The 22544-nt window shown below is 42.0% G+C and overlaps 1 protein-coding gene across 2 annotated transcripts in view; it reads left to right on the top strand.

Annotated features, from left to right (window-relative positions):
- ADK (adenosine kinase) overlaps window positions 1–22544 on the top strand; it is a 523961-nt gene that overhangs the window by 442106 nt on the left and 59311 nt on the right. For both annotated transcript variants that reach the window (XM_075000013.1, XM_075000012.1), the window contains exons 8-9: window positions 7857–7892; window positions 18656–18770. In XM_075000013.1, the coding sequence (XP_074856114.1) occupies window positions 7857–7892; window positions 18656–18770 (151 nt within the window). The remainder of the gene's footprint in view (window positions 1–7856; window positions 7893–18655; window positions 18771–22544) is intronic.

Raw genomic sequence — 22544 nt, forward strand, 5'->3', positions numbered from 1 at the left:
GGACATTAGGAAAAAGTTCCTAACTGTCAGGGTGGTCAAACACTGGAATAAATTGCCTAGGGAGGTTGTGGAATCTCCATCACTGGAAATATTTAAGAACAGGTTAGATAGATGTCTGTCAGGGATGGTTTAGACAGTACTTGGTTCTGCCATTGGGGCATGGGGCTGGACTCAATGGCCTCTCGAGGTCCCTTCCAGTCCTAGCATTCTGTGATTCTGTGAGTACAAACATTCAAATTAACATCAAGTTGACTGGGCTGCTGTTAAAAAGAAATACTGTCTAGCTGGAGTCGTTTTATTTACCTTTTTAACTTTAAAGTTTGCAGTGGGAGAGGTGATGCGCACATTCTCATACACCTCTCTCACATGGGGATGGGGATGACTTAGAGACCTGATCCAACCCTCCCTAACCACTGCCCTCCACACTCCATGGCTGCTCACCGGAGCATGTGGGAGACACACAGGGTCACAGCACCCCCTTCCTCCCAATTTCTGTCATGGTTCTCACCAGAATGTGAGCAGCCTTTCAGCACTGTGTGGCCAGGAAGGGATGAAAGCTGCTTCCCAGGACATAGGAATGGGGGTAAGGGTGACTTGGCCCATGTTTTTCCAAAGGGCATCTCTTCCCTCCCATCCTCACTCTCTGCCCCCTCTCCCCCAACTCCTTTATGAATAGAAGCAGCTTGTCCCGTCCTGCCCGCACAGTGTAGAAAGGCAGCTAACACTCCCAAGCTGCTGCTAGCCACTGACATAACCCAGCCAACTCCTGTCCCCTGGGTAAAGTGCGGGCAGGAAGGAGTTAAGCCCTAAGAACACTTTGAGCACCAAGGCGCAGGGAAACTGGCTTCAGGGGCCTCAGGGATCAGACTCTTCAGCAGGGGAAGGTGCCTGGGGAACAGAGCAGTCCTTTACTCCCTGGGGCAGGACCTAGGGTGGGGGGGCAGCATGTAAAGAGGGTGTGATGTGTCCTGCCTGGGGACCTGCAGGGTTGGGGTATAAACAGGCTGGAAATAGCTTCTCTCCCACCACTGTGGAATCTAGCTGAGGAGTGGTGAATGCTGCCAATGCCAGTGCTATGTAGGGTGCCAGCCCAGCCAGAGGCAGTGGGGAAGGAAGGAGTCTGCCAAACAGGCTGTTGGTGAGCTGAATGACCTGACCAAGGCTGGTTCTTGGCACAGTGCCAGGAGCAGGATGCACCCCACTGGGAAGATAGGGAGGACCAGCATGGCTGAAGGGGTAAAGGGACATTGCAGATAGAGGACAGTGAGAGGGAAAGTATGTAAAAGGTCTATGTGCAGCCAGCAGAGGTGACATAACAAGATACTGCCTGTCCACACTCACCAACCACCTCAGCAAGCAGCCAGTGCTGCCTGGAAATGTGGTGCGGTGGGGGTAGAAGACTGATGGCTGAGAGTGGGCATGCAGTAGGGACTTCACTGGCGTATCAGCGGGGGTGTGAGGTGGCAGCCAGCCCTGCATGGTGCAGGTATGCCCAACTGCTGGGCTTGTATACTCACCCCCATCCTGAGCTGCTAGACTCTCCAGCTCACTGTTGGTGGGTGGGTGGCTGGTGAGCAAGGATCTGGCCAGCAGTAGGATCCACCAGTACTGATGGGAGGGAAGAGACGAAAAATGTGTGACAATTGCCCATTTAAAAAAAAAAAGGCTCACCATCAGGAGAGCTTAAATATAGGACTGTTCCTTTAAAAAAAAACAAAAACAAAAACAAAAAAAAAAAGGACATCTGGTCACCTTACCAAAGTGCACCCTTTATATTAAAAATTCTCCCTCTTAACTGTATCCGTCTTTATATTAATTTCTTGTCCTTCGTTCTATTAAGGTAATTAGAGTTTTGCTTTAGTAAAACATGCTATTGGTGTCTCATTATGGCAAACAAGGTGAGATGTAGAAAAATGAGAGAATTCAAAGAAGACAAAGTTATACAAAGATTAGGGGAGAATTGCTAGGAAGACAGAAGACTAAATGATTATAGTATAGAAATAAAGAGAAGTGTCTGAGCAGGTGATCATAGTCTTTATTACATTCAAGGAAACAATATAAATGAAAGAAAATAATAATTCACAGTTCTTAGGAGCTGATAGTGTAAGGAGCAATAGCCTGAAGGTAAAGAAGGGAACATTTAGGTTAGATTTTAAAAGTCTGTAAAAGTAAGAGCAAGTGGGCCATGCTATAGATTGCTATGGATATGGTGGTGAACATCGCTCAAGAAATGGCTAAATAAGGTATTAGTGGGAGTAAAATAGTGAATCGGTGGTTCTGCCAAATGCAGACTCAAACTGCATGATCTTAGGGGTTTTAAGAATCCATCAAAGTTTTGTTGCTCATATTCCACTAGGATTTTGGAGAAATATTATAATATAATAAAACCATTGTCTGTGAGGGTAGGAGACTTTAAAATGATTCATGTTCCAGAATCCATTGATATGCTGCTACTTTGTCTTGCCAAAGGAAATGGGGGACACCACTTATAAAACTTTCAGAAAATGTTATGACTATAACCTGAATTTCCACGATGCATATACAGGTTGCGTTTCCCTCATCTGGCACCCTCCAGACCCAAGCAGTCCTGGATGAGGGATTTTGCCAGACCAGGAGTGGTCAATGCCCTCGGGGCTCTTCTCCTGTCATCCAGCTACTGCCACTTTCCAGACTCCCCAGCCTTACAGCTTCCCAGATGGCTCCTGGCCTGCAGTTCCCCGGCTGGCTTCCTGCCAGCTTTCCAGCCCCACTGCTTCCCAACCAGTTCCCCAGCCACTGGGGCCCTGGTGCTCACTGTTGGCTCTCCAGCCTCCGGGGCCCACTGGCTTCTGCTCACCAGGTTCCTTCTTCATCCTCCTGCGGGGTCTCCATCAGGAGCTCTGACCCTAGCCCCACACTTCAGCGGGGACTCTACCTCCCTCCCATTGCCACCTGCTGCAGCAGGGCCAGTGGAGGCTCCAGTGCTGGCCCTGGGCCAGGCTGCTGGCCACTGCCATGGCCCTGCCCCCTGCCTGCCCCACTGATGCAGGTCCTGCCCCAGCCCTGGGACTCTCAGGTCCTGTAACATCCATGGTCATGCCAAATCAGAGATGTTGCTGGATCAGAGACTACTGGATTTGAGAGGTTGAACTGACCAGGCTTTCTGAGCATTCCACCATAAATAGTCAATATTAAGGCAAACTTATGATAGAAATGTTGTAAAAAGTGACTGAATTTTATGGTGAGATATTTGGGGAAAGGTTAGGTTGTGCATCCCATCCATTTGCTATCTTCTATAATTATTGTAAAGGAATTCATGTGCAAGGTTATTGTTGTTTTCCAGCTGCTTTATCATTTTTTATAATTGTGTTGGTTTTAGCTACAACATCAAAATTTGTATTTACTGATTTTTTTTTGTGGGCTTAAAAGTCAAAATGCTGATATTTTTGAAAGGCCTATCAGTTGATTTCAGCAATATATAGTTTTAAATTATGAAGAGAATTGTATGAGTTTTATATTGACCTAAATTAATTAAATTTAATCCAGCACGCATTTTGTTACTGTTTTGGGTATCATTTAATTAAGCTGCCATATATAACCTGACTACCAATAAAAGAAGGCCTCTGTGTTCCAGGAAAATGTTATATGTAGTTTGCCTAGAGTTTGTTATGGCAAAGAGAACACAGAGTCATTGGTGGTTGAACCACTGAGCGCAGTAGTCAGCAAATTCTTGCTGAAAAGTGGGATAAATGCCCATAACAAAGCAGAGGTTAATAAATCCTGTGTTTGGAAGATATGCTTCTGTTTACTCATAAACACATCCTTTTATATTATTGGTTATAAAAGGCTTCCGAATTTTAACAAGCCATGATACAATTAGTCTCAGTCTAGATTGTAGACAATGCCACTTAATAAATACTAGGAAATTAACAGCAATAAAATGCATACAAAAGTGTAAATAGTTTTAACCTAGCAAAGAGACGAAGCATATAGCGGTGGTGGGAACTAAAGGAAGGGTGTTTTTTTTTAATTGTTATCTCTTGTGTTTATCTCCCCTTTCCTGTGTAAATTGTTCAACCTTATGCCAAAAGAAAGGGTGTGTGTTAATTTTAGTGACAGAATGTTAATCAAGTTAAACTACACTGTAGACATAGTTTTACAGGAACTATTGCCAGCTATTTCCCAGCTTTTTATGCATTATTGTTAACCAGTTCTACTTCTAGTTTGGGCTATACTGTAACAAATATGCTGTGATAGGCAGTACAAATGTGGAATAGATGAGAGTATGAAGAATATAAATATGTATCATACTTTGAGCACAAAATGGGCTTTTACAAAAGTAAGTGTTGTTTTGTGAAAATAAGACTCAGTGAAAGTTTATCAAAAGTAGGGGAGAAAAACTATTCAACCTCCTTAGAAAATTCTGTTTTGTTTCACTGATGTCGCATGTCATGCATGAATGAAAATGCTGCATTCTCCCGGGAGCAGTAAAGTCTCTGTGTAGATTGCTTATTTCCTTAATCCCTCCTTTTTTGTGACTCCTGATGTCAGATAGAAAATGTAAAGCCTAGAAATATAGTGATTATCATACTGATTATCACCCGCATTAGGGAAGGACCTGACTGGCTATCATAACCCTTGTAGACTCCGTGTTAGAGCCACTTGAAGGTTAGATTTTAACCTGACTACTTTATTAGAGATGTGAAGCTCAGTGTGAGGCACCCCGAGGCAGCACAGATGGGGACTGCTTGTTTTCTTTTTCACTCTTGTTGTGAAAAGAAATGAAAGATTGTCCAGCTATGCTGAAAGAATGACAGGAGACACTTGATATGGTTTTAATCAGGCTGCAATTTTATTAACAGATATCTGGAATTAGCCAGCAGATAAAGCAGTGAAGGTAACTCCATGAATAGCTACTCAGGGCTTCTGCCAGGCACCTTTTTTTCCATCCAGGTTCCCCAGTCAACCAATTGCTGGTACTTTATCATCCCCTCACCACCTCAAATGAGGGTTAAGGTGGGCTATAAAGGGGAGGCGGGAGTTGGCTCCCTGCTGTGCCAGTTATAGGAGCACCAAACCTCCCTCCATTCCGCTCCATTAACAAACACCTTTTAAAGTCCTTTACCAAGCCATTTATTTGGTCACTGTATCCCTTTCCTATGGAATACCTGCATTGGACATCCACCTCACACTTACATAGTGGGCTCCAACATCATAGCCTCACTTCCCTCCCTACTCACCATAACAATCCCCCCCACACCCAAGTCCCCTTGCAGAAAGTGCGAACAACTGATTCCACGTAAGCGTGTCTAGTGGGGAGGAAAAAATTCCTTCCCAGCCCCCCTACGAAAGAACAACCAGGGTGATGCCCACAGCACATCCTGACCAAACAAGGGATTTTTGCCACCTGAAAGCAAACAAGTGTGGGTGCTGCTACACCTGGTATGGGGAAAAAGGGCTTCTCCCACTGGGCTTCCCCATTTCAGCTCCCCAGTTCTTCCTGTCCCTGGGATGAGACTGTGTCACCATAGAGACCTACTCCCCTTTTTTGCAGCAGCTTCTGAGCCCCTCTCCACCAGGAAATGGCTGTTCCCTTTCCCCCAGAAAGCCAGACTCCTCTTCCTCCCCCACTTTAAGGTTTAGTGGAATCATCCTCTCTTTTGTTAAATTAACTTTGAACGATCCCAGGTGTTTATACCGTGTCTAATATTTCTCACTGTTCTGCAAATCCAATCTTCAGATCCTCAGTGTTATGTCTGAGCTTTATTGTAGTCTGTACTGTGAGGGCTTTCAGGTTAAGGTTATTTTTAAATTGTTATGTGATCCTTCACAGGGAGTTGCAAGTGTTCAGCGTATCTCAGGATCGAGCCCACAATTCTTGAAACAAACTGTTCAAGAGTTTTGTTGGTAGCGGATGAAACATGCTGTTGCTCTGTGGTTCTTTCAGACACTTTAGATTCAAGGTTCATTATAGGAAAATTTGTGGTTGTATAAACCAGCCACCGTTACTTATCTAGCAGTAAGGATAGCAGACAGCATAAAAGATGAAGAGGGAAAATTGGAAGATAATGTATTTTTAAAGTGGTATCCAAGTGTTCGCAAGTTTTTGTGGATGAGCCAGGACTTTCAAATTGCATGTGTTATATGAGAATGCCCAATTCCAGAATATTAAGATGAATTTCCTAAAAGTATCTCTCCCATACAAGGAAATAAAAATACTGTTAACTGGAATAGTTTGCACTTCACAGATGTAAGAGTGTAGTGGTATCCACTTTGCTGTCCAAACAATAGTTTAACACAGATGTTAATGTCTTGTTGCTCTGGGGCCTTAAAGAAGGGACCCTCAGGACAGATCAGTATAACTTCCTATTTCAATTTTATAACTAAAAACCAGGAGAAAAATGTAATCTGGCAACAATCCATGTTTTTTAGTTCATTTTCATCTTCTCTGTGCAGTTTGATTCCTTTCTTTATTCATTTTTGCTTTTTCCATGTCCCAGTACCATCTAAGCCTTTCCTGATTGTATTGCAGTTCATTGTAAGTGCATCACTGTATAGTGGAGACTTAAAGACTCCTTTTTTCATATGAACACAGCATTTGTTAATGACATGCTGGTTTAGGAAACACTGCGTGATATCTTTGAACCCTACACTCTTCATTGACAGCCAGGCTAGCAAATGTCATTGACTATGTGATGTACAAGAAGGAATTCTATTGTAAGTAAATTGTCAAAGGAGCTAACCTTGCCTGCACCCAATTGTCAGGATCATGATTCAGTTTTTCTGTCAACATCAGCGAAGACTAACCTGGGCAGCCTTATGTTTCTGCAGTGAGAAGCCTGAGGAGTTGTGCTTTTCAGCTTAACACATTTTATTAAACTGACTGTACAGTTACTATAATCAATTGCATCCACTTCAAGTTCTTAAAATGTCTAAAAATTGGTAGGTTATGTAGGTTCACAAATGGGTATTTTTTCTCTCCTGGGCATACTGTATAAAAGAGAAGCATTTCCAAAAGCTGCCCTAGAGATACTAACTCTATGTCTAAGCGCACTGCCTTAAATGGTTTGGTATGGTGGTAGTTTTAGTTTAGGTGGATCATCTGGCTATTGCAGCTCAAGAGCTATCCATCTATTAATAACGTGGCAAAGTTAATTTGGAAGAAGGCAAGTTAAGGTGAAAAACTGTTGACAATTGTCTGCAATATTTGCTTATGCTTAGGTGGAAAGTGGATAGGAAAATAGCATTGCTATCATCCTCTATGTCTTCTGCTTGCTTTGAAAAACAAAAGATATGATTGGCACAATTAGCACAGGCAAGAAATGAGGATGTTGTGGTTTCCTGATAATTCTCCTGCTCTTTGAGGAAAAGAGCACAGTTACAATGTCGGACACTGTGATTAAGACATCAGAGGGATTCTGCCACAAAAATTTGATCTCATTTTTTTAAATCATAGAGATCATCATGATATCTCTTTAACGCACAGTAGCCAACAAATGATTTTTAAAAAGGCTTAATGACCTAAATGTCCTGAAGTATAATACATATGATGCTTTTTAATTAAGAATTCATGTTAAAGCCTTATGCTTGGATATTGTAAATTACTACGACCAGAAGTAAATTTTCCAGCTGGAGAAAAACAAACATTGCACCTTCTTCATTTGAACTTGTGAAGCCCGTTGATAATATACTGCTGTCCTGCCTGGGTGGGGATGGGAGAAAGCCTTTTAGTGCAAGTATCAAAATTGAGCAACTGTATTTGGATTTATTGAGATAATTGTGTAAAACGAAGACTGCCTGAATGAGTTTGAAAATGTGTTACTTCTTCATTATCTGACACTTTATAATTAACTGTTCTTTTTTTATTATTATTTCAGGAAGCTGCCACTTTTGCTAGAGAGCAAGGCTTTGAGGTAAGTTAACCCACAATTGCACACTAAACAGATCCTAAAGGTTTTTTTCTTGCTGATAATGAAGTTCTTTTGGACAGTGATTGATGTGCTATTATACTCTCCAAGCCTCGCAGCGGTTGCCATGGAAACTTGGCAGTCGTCATGGTTTCTTTGTTCTGCCAGCTCAGTGTTATGACGCACTCTGCTAGGTCTGCACCCAACATCGCCTACAGATGTTATTTATTGAATTTTGAAAAGCCTCTTGGGAAGCCGAGAGGTTGGGCACGGTTTCAAGCTGCCTCTGCAGATATGGGACCTGTCAGTTTGTTCAGTTAAAAAGCTACCTCATTAGCTGCATTACACTCCATAAGGATTCTCTGCTAAAGCAGTGGTGAAGCAAGACTAAATAGTGAAATATAACACTGTCTAAATAACTTAAACCCTGCCACATGCAGATTATTATTATGCAAACGAATTTTAGGAATAGTGTCTATAAAATGGTTAGCAACTGATTAATGTGAACCCTGCTTCTACAAACAGCCTCTTTTGGAAGGGTGGTATAAGTTTTTGTTCCTGCACGCACACAAGTTGGTGTTTTCCATATGTGTTCTCCAGAACTTACGATCCCTCACTTAACACTCTCTTTCTTGAAGTAAACACAGTTGATTTTACAGCAATTTTCAGAGCTTTTGATGTCAACTTTATCGTCTGGATTTTCTTATTTGATTAACTCAAGATTTTTTTAATAGTTTCTCAATGGCTAAATTCAAATAACTTGATACAGAGAATGATAGTGCCATCTCCAAATGTTCAGGTCTTAAACACTGTAATTATTGTGACGACAACTCTATTAATTTTACTGATAGTTAAGTGATCCTACTGAAATCTAAATTGCAGAACAGAGCACATGTAAATCCCTTTCAAGACTTTTTAACTGGAATCAGACCCACTTAAAATAATATGTTCTCAGTGCAAACATATAGACTGGGCTTTGACTCTTCAGTTCCCATTTGCTTTAATAAGAGCAGCACACTTAGGACCCCATAGGTTAATATGAGAACTTGCCACTTTTGTTTGGGTCTGATTATGTACAAAAGAAGAGAGAGAGATTTATATTATTTGTTCCCCAAGTTAGATTTCTTTAGGATCATTCACCAGAGGTATATCTGTGTTTCAGGTATTAAAACTGGGCTATCCTATTTCAATGTGGCTATGTCTACACTAGCCAAAAACTTCGAAATGGCCATACAAATGGCCATTTCGAAGTTTACTAATGAAGCACTGAAATACATATTCAGCGCCTCATTAGCATGCGGGCGGCTGCGGCACTTCGAAATTGACACGGCTCGCCACCGTGCGGCTCGTCCAGACGGGGCTCCTTTTTGAAAGGACCCCAGCTACTTCGAAGTCCCCTTATTCCTATGAGCAGATGGGAATAAGGGGACTTCGAAGTAGCTGGGGTCCTTTCAAAAAGGAGCCCCATCTGGATGAGCCGCGTCAATTTCGAAGTGCCGCGGCTGCCCGCATGCTAATGAAGCGCTGAATATGTATTTCAGCGCTTCATTAGTAAACTTCAAAATGGCCATTTGCATGGCCATTTCGAAGTTTTTGGCTAGTGTAGACATGGCCTGTGTGTGTCATAAATTCTTGCAACTGCTTTGTAGAAATGTAGAGGGTTTTTTTTTGTTTTGTTTTTATTTTTTACCACCAGGTTTCATTTGTATAATCTTTATTGTTACCACAAAAATATATTTGCCATTTATTCTATCAATTAAATGAATTTTGCACATGCTTCCAAGTATCACATGTATTGTAACAAATTATTTCAACACAGTTGTCGCTAGGCAATAAAAAAAAGTGGGGAAGTAGTATATTAAGCCTACGCATTGTTTATACTTGCTACCACCTTGAGTTAAAGACTTTAAATGTTCTTAGTTTAAATTTAGTCCTAGTGACAAACAACTTTTGCTGGTATCTGTTAACTAGCATCTTATTAACCTTTCCATTAGTGTTTACTTAGAAATTGTAGCAAGATTATTCCTGAACATCCTAAATCTGCCACGTGTGATTAGACCACATGAGTAAAGTGCACAGTGACTATGATCTCTCATTGGCCCATTGCTTGGCAGTAAGTGACATGTCATGTTTGCTGACACTTTGTGTATAAAATGTGATAAGTATCTGCTCTGTTGTTTTTCATTTCTGGTTTGAAAAAAATCCCAACACCAAAAAGAGACTTTCAGGGAAAGTAGGATAACCTCAGATGTTTCATATATAATTAAACATAATAGATAATAAAACATAATGTGAGAGTTAAGCTGGAAAAAGCTGAGCCAAGCCACTACTGTTTAAGAATGTTTTCAGAGCTTGCTTTGGACAGCACAAAGTAATTTGGAAATGCCTGCTGGAGAATTTTGTAGTTTGTTGTATGAAGCACTGTGTAAACAAACCAGGCTCAAGACCAAGTCTAATGTAAAAAGAAATGGATAGACTAGCTGTTTGTAAGCAAACCAGAATGTGGGGGGAAATAACCATTGTTTAAGCATGAAGAAAAGTCAGTTGTGAGTTAACAATTATACGTTACGTGCTGTTTTGTTTTGTTTTGCTTCTTTGTAAATTTTGGATAATGTTTTTTAAAAGAACCCAATACCTAAAATGGATTCAGTAGTTTGCAGTGAGAAGTAACAACTTGAAGAGTACAGAAGAGTATGACAAGAGTGGAAGCTGGGCAGAGCAAAAATATATATATGAATCTAAAATAAATAAATAAAATTAGATTAATAGAAATGAAGGGTTGAAGGGGACCTCAGTCCCTTATGCTGTGACAGGACCAAGTAAACCTAGACCATCTCTCATACGTGTTTGTCCAGATGTCCAGACAGTTTTAAAACCTACCAGTGTTAGTGTTTCCACCACCAAACTTCAAAGCCAACTCCAGAGCTTAACTACGTTGATTGTTAGAAGGTTTTTCCCAATGTCTAACCTAATCTATCTTGCTGTAGTCTAATTCCATTACTTCTTGTCCTACCTTTGGTGGACATGGAAAAGAGTTGAACATTGTATTCTTTATAGCCTCAGAATGCAGTGGTGGATGAAAACTCATTGGTATTTCTTTCAAGAGAGACAGAAGACCATCTAACTCGATAAATTAGAGTGGGAGGACATCCAAAGGGTCTTTCAAACGTGCTCTTTCTTAGCACCATTTTTGGAATTTTTATCATAGAGCTAAGGATCTTGCCCTATCTCTGGCACAAAACAAAAGGGTATTTCCAAATAAAAGTATAACTTTACCGAAAATGACTAAATTGTGTTTTCTCTTTCTTTAAGCATGGTTCTTTGAAACCTTTACAGACATACTTTTTCTTCCTTCCAATGGGAAAATAGGGCATTTGCTTACCATGGGAGGGGAATGAGGAAAATGCAATGTGGACAGCTAAGCATGCTGACAGCCACAGAGCAGCTTCAAGTTGTGCTCAACTCACATTAAAGCAAGCTACGTGCAACCTGAAGTTGCATAGTTTGAAGGTTTACTGTAGTGAGACTAAGTTAAACTGAAAAGAGGTGAGGGACTCTCCCACACTGAGATTATAACCATCTTCTGTTACACAGACTCATTTTAGTTTCCCTCATCCCCAATATCTGAAGGTTGGACTGAAAATTAACTGATCTATTCTCAAGGCAAAAGATAATATCCAATTTTATTCAAAGGTTGCAGCAACAGTTACATGACACTACATTACCCTGATTTGAAATTTTGTATTTTGTGACCTTTTTGTTTCTGTGTAACTCAGATACAGCTTACTACTACTACTTCCAGCTTCCTGTATACTTACACTTACCTGAAAATTTGTGTTTTATCTTACTGACTTTCATTTCCTCCTTCACCCTCATCCTCAACTAATCTTTTCCCCCTTGGGTCTTTCCTCTCTGCTTTCAAGGACACCCTTGTAATCCTTCACCCTGAAGAAATTCTCTCTTGATCATACCATTTTCTGAAACTATAGCTCCATCATTCTCACTGCTTTGACACTGAATTTCGAGCAAGTTAGTTTACTCCAAATGTCTTCAGATTCTCTGATTCCTTCATCTTCTTTACTGTGAGCTCACTAATGATTGTCTCTAGGGACCACCTCCTAGTTAAATCTAATAGCCTCTTCTCTAGCCTTATTTTCCTTGAGCTGTCTGATGTTTTATTCTCTTCTTTTTCATGCCTCTCTTCATGGCCTCTAAAGATTCAGGATTTAGATAAAAACATCTGGTAGTTTAGATACTCGTCTCATCCAATGTAAACCTTCTGTTCTCTGACTCCAGACATCCTGTCTCCTATTTGCAGTTATCCTCTTTCTGAGAGGATATCCAGTAGCATCTTTACAGGAGAAGTGCAGGTTCAGTTCCTTTTCTGGCATCTTCAGGGTTCCTCTCATCCTTCTTTTCCTGGAGAATAGGACAATGTAACCTTTCTCTCTTCTCCCCTCAGCCAAGATAGGGAAATTTATCTTCCAATCACTATTTTGTTCTCTCCATTTCCCCATGTGTCACCCTGCATATCTCCCCCAGTCTTCAGGGGTGGGGCAGAGAGAAAACAACCACCATGTCTTTTCTCTCTCTCCATATTTTTATGGTTAAGAGGATCTGGGACTGTACAGGCAGGGAAGAAACAGCTACTGCTTGTCTGGTTGCCGCCTTATTGCCTCATCCTTTCTGCCCTGGATCAGTTTTGGATATTCCAGCAGACAGCAGAACAGCTGTGGTAAGGTGTTTGGGGAGCAAAGGGAGGCAGAGACCTCCCACTCACTCAGAATGGCATGCCCTGCTAGTAAAAAGCCAGTTCTAAAAATTGTGTAACCTTTCTGTGACATTGGCAGGGACTGTAAACACCCAGAACTAGATTTCAGAAGTGCAGGATAGCCTTGACCAAAAACAATGCAGTTGATAGGTATGTAGTAATAATTTTGGTTACAATCCTGGTCACAGAATCACAGGTCTCAGATGACTAGTAAAATAATTTTGGAAATTCTGAATTAGAAAGCCAGGACAAGACACATGATAAACCTGCATAAACTTGGGGTGTGTCTACACTACAAGAAATTTATTAATATTGATTTTGTAATCCTGGAATTTATAAGTTCAAATTTGACCATCCTCACATCACCTCACCATATGCTCCTACAAAGTCGACTTACTGCTGCCACACTCAATTGGCGAACATTGACTGTTGCAGTAGAGCATCGTGGGAACCTATCCCACAGTTCCCTCATTTCTGTGGCATTCTGGGTGTACTTGCTGGTCTTTGAGATCATCTTCCCATACTGCATTTTCCTCATTCCCCTCTCATGGTAAGCACATGCCCTTTTTTCCCATTGAAGGAAGGAAAGGTAAATCATCCACAGAAATGGCAAAAAAGCTTACAGAAATGTCTTTCTTCTGTAGCTGAATTCTCAACTGGCCATTCACTGAGTGTTCCCACTCCCATGATTGCATCCGATCCTTGAAAATAATACAAGGACCCTGACTGTATTTGCAAAGTTCGAAGAAAGATGATAGAAAAGTCGAGGAAAATAGAGTTTTGACTTTCCTCTTCACTATACAGACCTTGCGAACACAGGTGATGGCAGTGAAAAATCCCTGGAAAGCTTTAAGAAAAAGAAGATAGGAAAGTTTTTCAAAAAAGAGAGTTGCTGAGGGGAAAAACTTTGGCTTTCCAGTGCACTATAAGGCTTCTGTGCAATGGCTGTGTTCTCAATAAGTGAGAACTGAGTGTTCCCGCCCCCCATGATTGCATCCGATCCCTGAAAATAATACAGGGACCCTGACTGTGTTCGCAAAGTTAGAAGAAAGAGGATACAAATGTCTAGGTGAAAAGATTTTTGACATTCCCCTTTACTACACAGATATTGCCAACATGGGTGATGGCAGTGAAGTATCATACACTGAACTAATAACAGAACTAGGAATCTCAACTAGCACCCACCCCCTCTGGATTTTTGATGGGGTTAGAGCATGAAGACCGATAGGAAATGTTAGCAAAAAGATTTTATAACCAAAATATCAAACCAGCAGGAGTCTGCAATGGACAGCAAGCTCCCAAAAATATTTTTGGTGGGGTGCTATGATCTGCGGCTGCAGAGCCACTTGGAATGTTGAAGTAGCTGAAGTAGCCCCCCCGGCTATCTTAGCTGCTGTGGGAGACTTCACCCTGGTGGCAGCAAGCCCCCAATTTCCCACCCCCTCCCCGCCCCTGGCAGCTGCAAGGACCACTGGTCCCTTGCTAGGAGTATGGGGGGATTCAGTGGGAGGCCAGTTGAAGTGGTCCCCCCGACTGTCTTCGTTGCCAGGGAAGACTTCCACCCAACGGCTGCAAGCCCCCAAATATCTTTCCCACCCTTGGAGCCCTAAATGTGCACAAGCTAGGACATGGTGCTGCCTGGCAGCATGGTCAGCACCAAACGGCACGCACATCCTTTTATTGGACTGGAGGCTACCCACATGATGTGGCTGAGCGCAGGAAAGATCCCAACTGTATGGTGCCTGTGGAGGAGGAGGGGGGAGTCGCATACAAATGTAAACCATTGAGAAGTTTCTTGGTGTCTTATGCACACACAACCCCCACAACATACTTGTTGCCACCTGGTGCGGCGGGCCAGCAGCTGGCAGTAGGCAGCACAGAGAAAAATAACAAGTGTAGAGACAGAACCACAGACTCCCTGCAGGGGATATTTATACAGTAAATTCTCAAAATACATGACTTCAAGTTGCACATAAGTTGCATTAATGTGAGTTAAGCACAACCTGAAGCTGCTCTATGGTCCCATCCCCCAGGGGCCTGGCTGTCAGCCTGACAGCCACACTGCTGGAGGAAGACAGAGGGCAGCAGTCTGGTTCCTGGCTGCCTTGCCCTGGTGGGACCAGGAAACTGACCACCTATGAGCTGATCAGTTTCCTGTGTCTTGCAAGCAGCGGGGAGATTGGGGAGCCAGGCTCCCCCCTGGTTCCCCACCACTCTGGGAACCAGGAAGCCAACCAGCTCAGGTGGGCTGCTCTATTTCCTGGCTCCTGCAAGCCCAGGCAAGCTGGGAACCAGACTGCTTCCTTCCTCCCCAGTACTTCTGCAAAAATTGCAAGAACACAACCCCCGCGTAATTTGAGGGTTTACTGTAATGGGTGGATGCACTCACAGCACTAATTGCAAAGAAAGGAAGACATTTCTTAGACTTTCATACAAACATAACCCCACAGCCACAGGCTTGTTGCTCCCACTTTGAAATACACGGTCTTCCTGTTACCTAATTCCAGTGCACCTGGAGAGCAACGGCCAGAGCAGAGCACTGAGGGGCATTGTGGGTTCTGTACAGGGCATCTCTGGAGGCTAATAAATTCGATTTTAAGATGTAGCGCTTCCACCCTGGCATTTAATCGAACTGAATTCAAGCTTGACACTATGCCCATCAGGTAACTGTGATATTTTAATCTCAACATTAGTGCTCCCAAATCAAGCTAATGGTATTTAAAGTGAAGACACTCACATGGTAAAATTGAGCTAACTTGAATTTAAGGCACTTATCTCACAGTGTAGACGCAGCGTGAGACAATTATGTGGTCAGGTAGACATGGCTTAAACACGTACCATGAAAGATTTAAAAAAAAAAAAAATGGAAACTTTCCCCTCTCCCTCACACAGCTAGTAAAAGTACCAAAATCAGGCCCAAATTTATTTCAGCTAGTCAGTACAATAGGGTCTCAAGATTTGTGATCTTAATGTTCACTAATTCAATTATGTGCAAGCGGCCAAGTGGCCACTTTCCCTGGGGCCCTGGGCAGGAGAGCCAGCAGCTGCTGCTTCCCCCAGGGCCCCAGGCAAGAGTGCCGGGAGCCACCGCTTCCTCCAGGGCCCCAGGCAGGAGCGCCAGCAGCTGGACTTCAGGCGGGAGCCATATTCCTGAAATTCAATATTTGCAAGGGTTCTAAACACGCAGCCCTCTCAGATGTTGAGACCTTACTGTTCTACAGATGAAACACAAAGAGCTTGTCTTGTGTAGCCTAACTAAAGGAGGGTTGGTGGGAGATATAACTTCTTGCAATAAGTACATTAGAAGGGTTATATACCAGGGCTGGATAGGAGTTATTAAATTTAAGTGCCAGCGCGGACACAAGAACAAATGGCTATAATTATCCATTAACAAATTAGACGAAACTTTTTAACTATCAGTGAAGTGAAGTTCTGTAATAGCCTTCCATGGAGATGATGAGGGCAAAAATATCTTAAATGGCATCAAGAGTGAGCTTGATAAGTTTCTGGATGTGATGGTATGATGAGCCTGCCAATGTCATCGATAGGTTGCACCTCCCTGGGGACCTCAGTGGTCACAAACAAGGGATTTTGCTGGACTGGGGGGATGAATGCTTCCCTCCAGTCACAACTCCCCAGCCTTCCAGCCACAGGTTGCCACTGCAGCCAGCTCTCTGGTTCTGGCCCTGCATGGCCATTGGGGTATCACGTAGGCTGGCGCTTGGACTGTGGTTCTCGCTCCAGCTCCACCTCCATGTGGCTATGGGGATGCTGGCACTTTGGCCCCATGCAGCTGCCTGAGGGATGTTGGCATTCTGGCCACAGCCTCACTCCATGGGGCTTCCAGGGGATGCCACCTCTGGCCCAGCCCCACTGCACCTCTGTGGAGCTGTTGGTAGGACAGCCCAACTTGTCCCCTTGCCCTGTCTCTCTGCTCCAGGAGCATCACTGCCAGAAGAGGGATGTTGCCAGAGCAAAGAGTGCTGGTTTTAGGAGGTGCAACCTGCAGCAAATCTGTGACTGCTCCAGCAAATATCATTCATTTGCAAAGTCACTTTGTCCTCACCTACAATTATTTCAGATTTGAGGACAATTTATACCTTCAGATCAGTGGCACTGCTATGGGCACCCGCATGGCCCCACAGTATGCCAACATTTTTATGGCTGACCTAGAACAACGCTTCCTCAGTTCTCATCCCCTAGCGCCCCTCCTTTACCTGCGCTACATTAATGACATCTTCATCATCTGGACCCATGGAAAAGAGGCTCCTGAAGAGTTCCACAGTGATTTCAACAGTTTCTGCCCCACCATCAACCTTAGCCTGGACCAGTACACACAAGAGATCCACTTCCTGGACACTGCTGTGATGGTCACATAAATATCACCCAAAATGAAAAACCCATGGACCGCTATGCTTATCTGCACGTCTCCAGCTTCCATCCAGGGCATACTACATGATCCGTTGTATACAGCCAGGCACTGAGGTACAACAGTACCAGGCACTGAGGTACAACAGTATTTGCTCATATCCGTCAGACAAGGACAAACATCTACAAGACCTTTACCAAGCTTTCCTCAAACTACAATACCCACCTAAGGAAGTGAAGAAACAGATTGACAGACCCAGCCGGGTACCCAGAAGCCACCTGCTACAAGACAGGCCTCGCAAGGAAAACAAGTGCACACCACTGGCCATCACATACAGCCAGTCCCCCCACCCCCCCAGCTAAAGCCTCTCCAGTGCATCATCAGTGATCTGCAACCCATCCTGGACAATGATCCTTCACTCTCACAGACCTTGGGAGGCAGGCCTGTCCTCGCCTACAGACAGCCTGCCAACCTTAAACATATTCTCACCAGCAACAATAGACCACAACACAGTAAATCTAAACCTGGAACCAATCCCTGCAACAAACCTTGCTGCCAGCTCTGCTCACATATCTACACCAGCGATATCATCACAGGAGCTAACATCAACCATACCATCAGGGGCTCATTTACCTGCACATCTACTAATATAACATATGCCATCATGAGCCAGCAATGCCCCACTGCAATTTACATTGGACAAACTGGAAAGTCTCTACGTAAAAGAATATATGGACATAAATGAGGCATCAGGAACGGTAACATACAAAAACCTGTAGAACACTTCAGTCTCCCTGGACGCTCAGTAACAAATTTAAAAGTAGCTGTCCTACAAAAACAACAACAAATAAAAAAATCAAATGGAGAGAGAAATCTCTGAGCTGCAATTCATTTGCAAATTTGACTCCATCAACCAAGGATTAAACAGAGATTGGAAGTGGCTGGCCGCTTACAAAAGCAGCTTCTCTGCTGTGGATGTTCACCCCTCCACATTAGAATCCGACAGTGGGACACATCCCCCCTACTGATCTCACTTGTTTTCTCCTCTCTTGATGTATACTACTAATAATGGGCCATTTCCACCCTGACTGAATAGACCATGTCTGCTCTCGGCCTCCTTTTTACTGGGACCCCCCTCTTTAAATACTCCTCTAGAAACTCCACCCCCCATGCATCTGATGAAGCAGGTCTTTGCCAACTAAAGTTTATGCTTCAAAATATCTGCTAGTCTGTAAGGTGCTACAGGACTTACAGATTTTCTGAGTTATTTTCTCTCTGTTTATTTTTATTTTTATGGAGGATAAGGTTAGAATTTAGCCAAAACAAGGAAAATCAATAGAAATTGCCAATTAGGAAATGCTGTATAATTCTTTCATTAGTCTCTGCATTATAGCAATTGGTATAGTTCCAGAATCACTTCCAAGACTATAGCCAATGGCCTTTTAATACTACATAAACATTTAGGAGGAGGAAGGATTCTTCCTCTTAAACAACTTTCTCAATAGACAATAAAGTCTATTTTATTATCTAGTTGTAAGAGGATAAATCTTTGTTCTGCTAATAAAGTCCTAATCTTTCACTGCTCTGGTATGCTGGCTACAAGAGTTTTTTCTCTCTTGCTATTAATAGACTGAAGATATTAAAGAGATAGCCCGGAAGGCACAAGCCCTGCCAAAGGTGAACCCTGAAAGGCAACGAATTGTAGTCTTCACCCAAGGGAAAGATGATACTATAATGGCTACAGGTACATATTTTAAGCTGTATTGTTATATCACGGAATATATATGTGGTAAATCATGAAGTAGCTTTACAAATTATAACTGTCAAATTGTATTCAAAGTACTTATCTTTCCCTGATTTTATCTTGACAAAAGTTTCTCATATTTTAAACTCCTAAATGTCCTAAATGTCCAAAGTTAATATTTCACAGAAATGTTCAACAATTTAGTGATAATTTTTCTTAAGTTATTTTAAAACATGGCTCTAATTGGTTTTACGCTGCTTATTTATGACTTCAGATTTTATCTGCAAAGCCATCTTTGCTTCAAACAAGAACAAGCTCCACTTGTTTAGAACAGCTGCTGCAACAGTATAGTACGTTTAAGCATTTGTGAAAATGAGGAAGTGAAATCCAGCACTGAGTGAATTAACAGTCTTTTTGCTTTGAGCAGAAAGTCTCTCTTCTAGCTTTTCTCAGATGTCTGCTCTTCCATTCTCAAAGGAAGAGGTGGAAAAAAGGTGTTCTTGTTGGGATACAAGAGGTGTCTGTTCTTTGAAGTAATTATGTGACACAGATTTACAAACATAACTATGTGTTTGCCTTTTAACAGGTTCTTTAATTTCTCCACCCATATTTCCTATATTAAATAATAGTTACTGCCGTGACCTGTTACAAACCATTTTAGCCATTAATTCCTGCCCAAGGTAAAATATTAAGTAAGGAATTGATTCTGTTACTTGCTGAGTGCCTTGTGTGAGGAACTAAATGCCACCTTTGGACTTCAATATGAGATAGAGGTTAGCACCTTTCAGGATTGGACTGTTAGGAATCTGTCCTTACTTGAGCCCAATTTCTAGTGGAATCGGAAATTGCTTAGAGCTAAGACTGCGGGATTGGACTCCAAATAGATATGTCACTGTCTTACAGTTTGGTCTTAGGGCAATACTGAATTACTTCTGGGTTTTTTATATTATTTTTCCCCTTATTTGTTAGCCACAAACTGTTTTCAAACAACAAAGGTTCAGATTTGGAAATGTCTGTCTTGCCTTGCAAGCATGACAGCTCTGCTTCCAGAAAATAACCGCAGTATTTCATTTTTAAAGACTAACAAAATAATTTATTAGGTGATGAGCTTTCGTGGGACAGACCCTCTTCAGATCATAGCCATACCAGAACAGACTCAATATTTAAGGCACAGAGAACCGAAATAGTAATCAAGGTTGACAAATCAGAAAACTTATTATCAAGGTGAGCAAATCAGAGAGCAGAGGCGGGGCAGAAGGATGGGGGGAAGTCAGGAATTAGATAAAGCAAAGTATGTAAAAGAGAGCCTATAATGAGCTAGAAAATTGCCACCCTGGTTCAAACCATGTGTTAATGTGTCGAATTTGAATATAAAAGAGTTCAGCGGCCTCTCTTACATACTAGCAAAATAGTTTATTAGGTGAGCTTTCGTGGGACAGACCCACTTCTTCAGACCGGAGCCAGACCAGAGCAGACTCAATATTTAAGGCACAGAGAACCAAAAACAGTAAGCAAAGAGGACAAATCAGAAATCAAATCAAGATTATCTTTTTCTGATTTGTCCTCCTTGCTTACTGTTTTTGGTTCTCTGTGCCTTAAATATTGAGTCTGTTCTGGTCTGGCTCCGGTCTGAAGAAGTGGGTCTGTCCCACGAAAGCTCACCTAATAAACTATTTTGCTAGTCTTTAAAGTGCTACATGACTGCTTTTTGTTTTGGTAGTGTATAGACTAGCTCGGCTTCCTCTCTGTTACTCTCTTACATACTTTGCTTTATCTAATTCTAGACTTCCCCCCACCTCCTTCTGCCCCTCTGCTCTCTGATTTGCTCACCTTTATAATAATTTTTCTGATTTGTCAACCTTGATTACTATTTTTGGTTCTCTGTGCCTTAACTATTGAGTCTGTTCTGGTATGGCTATGGTCTGAAGAAGTGGGTCTGTCCCACAAAAGCTGATCACCTAATAAATTATTATGTTAGTCTTTAAAATACTACTGGACTGCTTTTTTGTTTTGATAGTATATGGACTAGCACAGCTATCTCTCTGTTACTATGCAGTATTTCAGTGGCCCATATGGAGATGTTCCACTTGAACTTTGTACAGTGGGCTGAAAAATAGCAGTAAAAAATGTATACATGAGTTAATGATGGTAGTAAATTTAAATCTCATATGTAACACTCCAGTACTCTTATTTTAATTTCCACTGTGCATTTATTTTATTCTTTAAACTGGAGTTGTTCACAAATCCATTAATCCATTATTTGATATTTTTAAAACTGTGATCGTATTGGTGAACTGATACTTGATAATCTTAGCTGTTTGTTCCCTATGAAAATGAACTTAAATTAGAAAATGCACTTTATATGCATGATAAATGCAAGATGGATAGAGAGGGTATGTAGTGGTGTCAGCTACAAAAGCAAACATGACAAATGTTAAGGCAGTTTTGAGCCCTGGGATAAGCTATTCAGTGCACAAGCATCGCTGAATCTCTTTGCTATGTTGTTATTCATGGCAGCCAAATAAATGTCAATAATAAAAGAGAATTAAAGATTTTCATTTCCCAGAGGCAGTCCTCTAATACAGCTTGATCTTTCATTTCATTTGTAATTCGTTCTCATGTCAGGATGCAATCATTTGCCAGGCTCTGTGTGTCATGTTAAGTCATTTAATAATGATTAAGAACATAAAAATGCTTGGCCTGTGGGGCAATTCTCAAAAGAGATACCAATTTGTTATTGTCCCCCCTCCCCCTTCTTGAATATGGATCAGCCTTTTCCTACCTCCTTGTCTTAAAGTACTAATGAGGCATAGAAGGAAAATGTGTCCCTTATTTAGTATATAGAGACACCACAGAATGGCATAGGGCAATGCTAGCACAGTTATTTGGGCATGTGTTTTAAACCTGGCATTGTAGCATGTTTGTAGCAGATCACTGGCAAGATTGCAGCATTGAATGATATCTGAGTGTACAAATCCAGGCTCTCTTCCTTAATGCAGAAGAAGCAATTAATCCATCTTGGCAGGGACTGGTCGTCTTGCATTTTATTCTTATATCTTGCTGAAGAAACCAGATAGGAAGAGTTTGGTCAGAGGTTAAAAGAATACTTGGAAGGGAAAAGAGGCAGTTAGCCAGCCATGGGTTTGAATAGGCTAGGGGAAAACTCCTACTTTAGAGTAGACTGCAATTAAATAACCTTTGGTCTGACTTTGATCAGCTGAGCGTGACAAAAGTGACTTCCTGGTTATTAGGTCAAAGAGAGATGCTGGGAAAGGTTTTATTTCTCCCATCCTATCTCAAACTCAGGGCCTCAGCATCCATGTAACAGATCTACTGCTTTCATTCCTTCTCCCCTTGCTGCCATTAACTGTCCTGAAACATTTACTGGATAGATTGCCTAAAGTGCACTTGAATTCTCTTTACTCCAATATTGGAAAATTTTATCACCTCCATCCTGAGGAACATTGGGGAGCATCTGATATCAGCTCTGGTCTTCTTCGTCACAGTGGACTCATCTGCTGGATTGGCAGGAGCAAATCCAGGGAAAGCTCTGTTCAGCTCTGTTCTTCAGCATGCTCCAGGCACTACATGAGAGTGAAGCAGACTCCATGCAGACTTAATTGAGAGATCTCTCTGTTATATTTTTATCGTGCCAGTTTACTTTCATCAGAATTTCCATAAAGCTCATGCTCAAAACTTTTCTGTTAGTCTATAAGGTGCCACAGGACCCTTCGTTGCTGTTACAGATCCAGACTAACACGGCTACCCCTCCAA

This window comes from Carettochelys insculpta, chromosome 7 (assembly GCF_033958435.1).
Source record: "Carettochelys insculpta isolate YL-2023 chromosome 7, ASM3395843v1, whole genome shotgun sequence".
NCBI classification, from domain to species: domain Eukaryota; kingdom Metazoa; phylum Chordata; order Testudines; family Carettochelyidae; genus Carettochelys; species Carettochelys insculpta.